Genomic DNA, 8,391 nt, shown 5'->3' with positions numbered 1-8,391 from the left:
AGCTATGAACTTCCCCATTTCAGAGGTGAGAGAGGCGGGCCTCGATGCCTCCTCTCTCACGGATCCAAAGAGCTGTAAAATGAAAATGCAGACATACGTATGCACAGTAGAAATAGATCTCACTTTACTGATTAACCAACACACCAAATCCTCAGCTTCTGTGAAGTCACCTGTGAATGCACCGTGTTTTTGGAGGGTAACAAAAATAGAACTGAAAGTGAAAGGGAGAAGTAGGAAAAAGCTGACAGCAATGCTTCTTTTAGTTGTTACAGCCAAGAAATCAAACGTTTTGTGAGGAAAACTCACAAGACAAGAGGCTTCACTGACTTTCAGATGCATTTTTAAATGTTGACGTCATCTTTGTCTTTCGACTGAGAATTAATCATCCACATCCAGGAAACCTCTGTGTGTAAATGATTTTAATTGTTTCACATGAATAAGGAGAGCTGCGAGTTCTTTATAATCTATTCAGGAAATACAAGGTTTCTGTGGCACAGCGTGTTCATGTGATGGACAGGAAGTCGTGCAGAAATAAGAGGAGGAGAAAAACGCTGCACACAAAACCACAACATGGGTCACATGATGTGAACAGAAAACTGCTTGGTGACATGTTTCCTTGTGGGTTTAGAGTTACAATAGATTCACCTCTATTCACCATGTTTAATAAAACCTGGCAGGAGGTGAAATGACACATTTCAGCTCATGTCACTTTTATAGAAGCAGATGTTAACAGTACAGAAAAAAAACAAGCAACATTGTGACTGTCATTGTCATAAAGATCCAAATGTGGGCAATCTGAACAGTTTTACAGAGTGAAAAACAATAATGTACAAGAAAACTCGTAAAAAAAAAAGAACATATTCTGAAAGGTAAATTATGTATTCTTGTTGCAAACATAATTTTTTGTGAATGACCTGTATGAAACAAACTCTTAGTGAAAACAGACCACACAATAGTGCAAGAGAAAAGCTTAAAATGCGTGAGTTAAGAAGTTGAATAATGAAGAACAATATATTTACAAAGGAGATTTGTCAAGCACAAACAAATTAAACATGATCCCACACTCTTAAAAAGAGTCATGTCTCATTTACTACTCAAATATGGACACAAGAGACACTTAACAAGGGTTTGTGTGAAATTAGAAATTGTTCCTGAAATTATTAGATTTTTTTTATGTGTGTTTCAGGGATTTGTGTGTAAAATTATACATGGTCAGCACAAGCACAACAAATGGCCATTTTTTATTGAGTCTGTATCTCACTTGTGAGTTTTCAAAGCTTTTACAAAACTTTAAAAGCAGACGAGGAAGCTTCAAACAAGCTTTTATATACACGCCCATATGGTATTGTTACACTTAACATCAGTTTATATATATATATATATATAATATATATATGTTAAGGCCCAGATTGGTAAAATGTCTTTTTAAAGAAATCCTCTGTTGAGGAAACATTAATTTAAGGTGTTCTTTGAGTTATCATTGTAAGAGGAATGATCGGACATAGAGGTAAGAAAGTGACTGTGGGAACAGATTTGTGTTTCCCAACATTCCTTGCACAATGTATTACATGAAAAGACATCCCTGTCAATAAGTCTGAAGCGCAGGGTATTGATTTTTATTTTTCAAAAAAACATTTGGTTCTAAAAGTTTTCAGTAAATGACCTGTGATACATGTAACAAGGATCAATAATATTAATGCTGCAAGCAGCCTCGAGTGTCAGTCTGCGTTTGTATGTCGTCTAATGAAACGTGGGAAATTTGGGGTCTGTCGTACAATGGACAGGTTATGTAGACCGTACTTCCTGTTTCCAGCAGGTGGTCTGGCTGATAGTCGTAATTGTAACGTAGCTGTGATGAGGGCCGGGCTCTGATGCAACGTATCAAGTTTGAATGTGACCATGTTTAGACTATTAACGTCACACTTCCGGTTCCATGGCGAGCATTGCTTCAAATGGCTCTATGAATGAGGTGGTTTTGATGAGGGCCGTACTCTGATTCTGATTATAGGGTGGCATGGGTCTCTATCGGAAGGTTGCAGGTTGGATTCCCATCTCCACCTGTCAACATGCCGAAGTGTCCTTGGGCAAGACACTGAACCCCAAAACTGCTCCCATTGGAGTGACAGTGCCTTGCATGGCCGCAGCCTCCATTGGTGTGTGAATGGGCGAATGTGATGAACTATGTAAGGCGCTGGGGCTGCTCACGCAGTCGTAAGGAGCTATATAAGTGAAGTCCATTTACCATTCAATGTGTGAAGTTGGGCGCTAATCCAGCCATGCTAAGGTTTTTTACACGGCACTTCCTGTTTCGTAGCAAAACATCAAAGTTGGGCCACGCCCTCAGACTTTTGCAGGAAAGCTTTGCTCACCAATCGCTTTTCTATCACCACGCTGTTTTTTAGGTAAAATAGAATTAAATCCTTGAACTTGTTTGCTCTAGAAAATTATGCCATATTTTTCAAAATGGCCAACTTCCTGTTACGTTTCCGTATGTGTGGAGAACACTTTTTTGTGCGTCTTGGGGTGTTACATATGTGTATTGAATGTTGTAGCTCTTGGTGAAACGTGAAACTGTAATTCCAGCTAATTATCACATTTTTCGCCGGGTCTGATGAGTTTGCAAAGTGTTTTCCCAAAATTTTGTACATTTAGGCCCTCAAAATTGCGATTTCCCATGGTTAATAAAATATAACAACAATAATAATCCGAGCAGTTTCAATAGGGTCCGTTGCCACTTTCAGTTCTTGGACCCTAAGAATGTAGAACCATGACTGTGATAGGTGTAAGAGTTGAATGCAATAAATATGCAATAAACATCACTTTTAAAAACAACACTTTAAACAGGAAATTTTGCATTGAGCTCAAAAATTCAGCTTGGCTTTACGATTATAAGCTCAATAATCTTGATAAGGCAAAATGAAAACTGTCTTTCTGGACAAAACACGGATGTATCATAAACTTAAGTTTGTCAAAGAGCAAGGTTCCCTGAAACAACCGAAAAACAAATACAAACATTTAACAAGTGTTTTGTTGAAATAACCACAAAGGCGCGAGCTTCAAGGGTATCATCTCTACATGTACGTACTAATAGGCTTCATGATAGGAGAAGAAACTTGTTTGTTGCTTTATGAAATTTCAGAGGCGCCACATTTAGATAAACGTCTCTAATACTAGTTGTACAATTCAGAGACTAAAACATGACAGCCAGCGGTATTATTAATTGAATACTGTGATATTTGGTAAAAACATGCTGTACAAACTATAAAGTATTTGTTGCCTTCCTTTGCAGAGTGACGTCAGGAATCAGAAATAACAAATCGGATGATGAGTCAACCCAAAGAATATGACAATTTAAACATATTTATCATGCTTATCGTCATTGTTTGGCATTTTAGCTTGCTAACATTTGCTAAGTAGCGCTGAAAACACATTCGAGCAACTACAGGATATACTGGAAACACCAAACTGATTATAATTCCTACAGGTTCTACATATACTGCATTTACAGTATCATGTCATATGGCAATTTGAAGCCAACATATCATATTTGGCTTACAGCACAAAACAATAGTGATAAATTTAAGTGCATGCAATAGTAAGCAAACAAAGATCAACCAATTTGAACCTGATCTGGAACAAATCAGTGAAAATCCAACCCGAGCCCACCGTGTAAACATTATCACTTTATATCAGAGAATGGCCATTGGAGCAAATCCAAGGGTTGTACCAACGAATCAAAGACAATTCAAACTCAATCAGAGTCACTCAGGCCGAGAACATAAAGAAGTAAACTTGAATTCTCATATCCCATCTGATTTGTTAATAGATAGTGACAGAAAAGGTCAGCATAGTGATTATAATAGTAAAAAAATGACAGAATAAATGTTACGTTATAGAAAGTCAAGTATGTTTGCATGCTTCAAAGAAAAAGAAAAGTAAAAAATCTGGAAGTGTTTACATCCATTAAGACCGTACAGTCCAATGTAACCAGTTCAACTTTGGAGATGTTCTGACCAGTAGGATCAGAGTCCATCATAGCCAAGTGGACTAATAAAGATTTCTCATGGGATCGACCCACAATACATGAGAACAATGATGGCGATGCTTAATGGGAATCGTTAACCAGCACAACTTCTTCATCTGATAATTGACGATCTGTTGAAGAATGAGTAGCATTCTTGTTCAAACCAGATCTCAGAGGGCGGTCTTTGGAGTCCTGATAACCTGCTTTACTCAGACATGATGTCACTTGCCAACAGATTTCGTTTCCACAGACTCCTTGCTCCATTTTCCTTCTCCTCAGAACTCAGACTTGGCGCTTATAGAGCTCTCGTGCGTTCCCTTTAACTCGCCACTGGTGGCTGCTGACATCCCGCCCTTATCCCTGCAAAACAATCGCCTGAGCGTGCCGCGGAATTTCTCGGCGCCAAACAGATAGACCAGGGGGTCCATGGCGCCGTTCAGGCAGGTGAGGGAGGAGGTGAGGCGGTTGGCCAGGCTCAGGCCTTGGCGTGTCTGGCAGGAAACGCCAGGATGGTTGTATCCCAGGATGAAGGTCGCCCTGCTCATGTGATAAGGCAGGAAACAGACCACGTAGATGAGCATGACCAGGCCGATGGTGCGCAGGGCCCTCAGCTTGAGAGCCGGCTCCAACCTGGAGCCGCGGTGGAGGCTGTAAATGATGAGGAGGTAAAAGGACAGGGTCGCCAGGAAAGGTGGCGTGAAGGCCACAGCCAGCGAGATCAGTGCGTTGCGTGACGCCTTCTCTCTGTACAGCTGCAGACACATGGTGGTGTTGTCCACCTGCACGGTCTGATGGGTAACAAGCAGCGGCGCCATGGAGACGGTCACCAAGATCCACAGAGAGAAGCTGATGATGTGAGCGTAGCGGCCTTGGCGAACCTTCAACGACCTGACGGCGTGCACCACGGCAAGGTAGCGATCCCCCGCCACGCAGGCCAGGAAGTAAAGGCTGGCATACATGTTTACATAGAACAGGAAGCCGACCACTCTGCAGGGCACCTCGCCAAAGGGCCAGTGCCCTCCAGTGAAATGGTATATGCCCCTGAGCGGGAGGATAATCACATAGGACAAGTCAGCAACAGCCAAGTGTATCAGGAAGACGTTGGCTGGCGAGGAAACCCCGCGCTGGTGAGAGAAGATCCAGAGAGCCAAACTGTTACCGCTCAGCGCCAGGACGAATACCACCATGTAGTACCATCCAAAGAGCTGGTTCTCCACGGTTGCATCTGCCGGCGCACAGCTGTCCAATGACTGATTGGATAGCAGCCCTGTAGTTGCAGATTCCATCTTGACTGCTGTGGAAACAGAGAAAATATTCTGGGTTAACTTTGAAAAGTACTTTTTAAAGCTATACCAGACTTACAAACTTCTTAACACCCCACCTGCTTCCAGATCATACACTGCATTCTGAAGAGGAGATCGGAATTGTGATTCACATTTGAGACAAGTACTTTCAGTACTAAAACAGCAAGCAACAGTTAAAAAGCCCAGATTAGTCCAAAGTAATTCTTTGAACGCTCGCAAACATGGAAGACAGCAAAAAAGTATTCTTTTAAGACAGTAGGGAAAAAAAAATCCTTCTTTAAATACAAGAAAAGCTTTATGCACCCATCTCTTCTCAACTTACAACATTGTTCTTTCTTCTCTGCCAAACAAATTCTGTAATAGAGCGTCGAAGGGTCAAGAGGGTCATGGGGATCATGGTCAATCACAGTGAATATCTTTTGAACCCCATGTGACCTCATGTGACTCCAAGGGCCACAACAGAGGTCATTATAAACACGATAAAGAATCAATGAGCCCCAGTCTGGATTCAATGGCCCTTTAACATGAGAAACCTTATGCACCCTGGGTGTCACAACCATAGAATTAAAATAGCCGAACTCCCCACCTTCGGGTTGGACTGATGAATTATGAACTGATGAATCTTCCTGGATAAGAAGTGAAAGATCTTTTAAACAAGACCAAGTCCAGTTGATGTGATTCAGTTGTTTTTAGATATTAGTTCAACTACATCCTGTACAAACAACAGGGAACAATGAATGTCGGATCTTCAAAGAAGATAATATGTTCTTCACAAACACACACTGAAGTCACAACTCCATAGCTTTACATCTTTTTCTGCAATATATGTGGTGTTGTAGTTTCAATTTTTCAAACTGGCCTGGATGTGAATCTCGGGGAAGAATAATATACTATGTCAGACAATACTGCACTCACACAATACGTTGTGGTAAAACGCCTTGTGAAGAAAAATATGTATTTCACTCCAGCATAGTGGGGAAGATATTTGACCTGTGCGTCTATCGTTAATGAGAATTTGAAGCTACAGTTATATGTGGAATAACTTGAAGTTATCAGTGAACACAGACTAAACAGTCGTAATCGTAAGCATTTGTGTATATTGTGTTGTCAGTATATTGACATTAGATGGTAAACTAACCAACAGATAACGAGTCACACTAGTTTGTTGTCTGCCCTGTATGTAACTATTATCTTTCTGCAAACTATAAAAACACTGATAGCTGAAACATCACATTGACTCACCGCTGCCCGTGGTGATTTTCCTACAAATGCATTAAAACCTGCAATAATCACATATTAGTTCACAGATTATATAATCCTTTTGATGAGAGTGGAAATGACAGCACATTTTGGGGCTTTGTTTGGCTGAGTCACAACAACAACAACAACAACAACAACAACAACAACAACAACAACAACAACAACAACAACAAATCCGTATAAAATGAAATGTATAGAAAAGGGTTTTGGACTGAGCACGACCTCACTCCTCTGTTCTAAACCAGGATAAATGTGTTTCTGCATAAATGTCTATTAATACTCAAAATTTAAATGCAAATATGTCAAACGTAAGTGCAGTTGTAGAACTAAAGTATTTTTCATGTTGCATGTATTTTGCAATGCATTTTAAATGGTTTAATAAGTACATCTGGCTTGTAAAGAGAGTTTCCATAGCTTCAACATTCTAACACTTTTGAAAGTCACAAAACAAGTGGACGCCTCAGACTAAATGACCATATTGAAATAATGGGACTCCAAAATATTGGATCGCTTCTTTCTCTGGCTCTCACCTGATCTGAATGACTCCATGTTTGTGGAGAAGCTGGTGCCAAAGCACTCGTGTTCACAGTTTGTGTTGAATGGGGTGAATGAGTCAAATACAAGACATTCATGCAGGATAAGAGGAAACAGGCACATTGATTTTCAAAGAGATAATCATTTCTGGTCAGCTTCATTGTGGTTACTCAAAGTATCTACTACTAAATGCAGTTTGTACTCTCTTTGACCAATGCTGTATGAAGGTTTAATGCTAAGGAGGATAAAGTTGACTTGTACTCGCATATTTTCCCCAACTATTCAGACACACCTCAAAAATGACCACCCACTCGTCCAACCAACTCCAGCGCTCCACTCCTCTTTCTCTTATCTGTTTTTTTTCTCTTTGTTGCTTTAACCTGACATCTATACGGGGGAATCACAGAGGAGGGAAGAGCACAGGCTGACATTAATTAATCTCAGGCAAGGCTCCTCTCTAACTCTGGTATTTGTGATTGATCCAACACCAACAGTGCAACATGTGTATCCAGGAAGAGTCTCATGCCTCCAGATTAGATGGAAGGTTTCCATGCACATAGCACACTGAGCGCTAAGACGAGATCAAATCCTGTTGCACAAATGCAAGACTCCCAGACAAAAGGCAGCTCAAGGATTGGCTGCTCCTGCATGACTGGGCTAAATCTAAGCTTCATCAGCTCAATACCCAGGCTGTAAAAGAACCAACCAGATGTGGCGGCAGTGGCAGCGTGGCTCTTTTCAGTGAGTCGCTGCGAGAGCCACATGGAAGGCTTCTCATTCAAGAGCGGCTCAGTCTCTGAGCGTTCAGGGTGTACAAAATCCTCCTCCCCTCCTGCCTCAGAAGAGCTGATGAAAAAAGGGCTCGCTGTTTCAACGGGGATAACAAACCAGGAGTGGAACATTTGAATTGAAAAGCTTTCATAAATACGGATCTCCGAGGGATAATCCCAGAGGGAGACGATCCCGAAACACGCCTTCATCACAGCGATGTGATTAAGCAGATCAGTGGAGGCGTGAGCGAGTGAAGAGGAGGCTGTGCATCCTGGCTCCGGTCCTTTAACATCCTTCACTTGCGACTGTACTGACAGCTGTGCAGTCTTTTTTTTTCTTTCTTTTAACTGGAATACAGTGCATGTGAAATGTAGTAACAGGATTAAATGAGTCCACAGGATGTTAAACCATCTGCACTGTAAAGAAGAAAACGCAGACTCAGCTTAATAACATTCCTCATAATGTTCAGTCAGTTGTGCTGATAATTAAAAAAAATAA

The 8,391-nt window shown here is 41.0% G+C and overlaps 1 protein-coding gene across 1 annotated transcript; it reads right to left on the bottom strand.

Annotated features, from left to right (window-relative positions):
* Positions 1 to 3,808: 3,808 nt before the first annotated feature.
* Positions 3,809 to 5,310, bottom strand: gpr17 (G protein-coupled receptor 17; the record flags this gene model as incomplete). The annotated part of the gene is made up of 1 exon (XM_080472629.1): positions 3,809 to 5,310. One exon carries the CDS (start codon positions 5,308 to 5,310, stop codon positions 4,300 to 4,302), a length of 1,011 nt encoding a protein of 336 aa, XP_080328755.1. The 3' UTR covers positions 3,809 to 4,299.
* Between the last annotated feature and the right edge of the window lie 3,081 nt (positions 5,311 to 8,391).

Source organism: Lipophrys pholis (assembly GCF_963383615.2).
Source record: "Lipophrys pholis genome assembly, chromosome: 10".
NCBI classification, from domain to species: Eukaryota; Metazoa; Chordata; class Actinopteri; order Blenniiformes; family Blenniidae; genus Lipophrys; species Lipophrys pholis.
The sequence above is the reverse complement of the archived record's forward strand: the minus strand, read 5'-3'. Positions and strand labels throughout refer to the sequence as shown.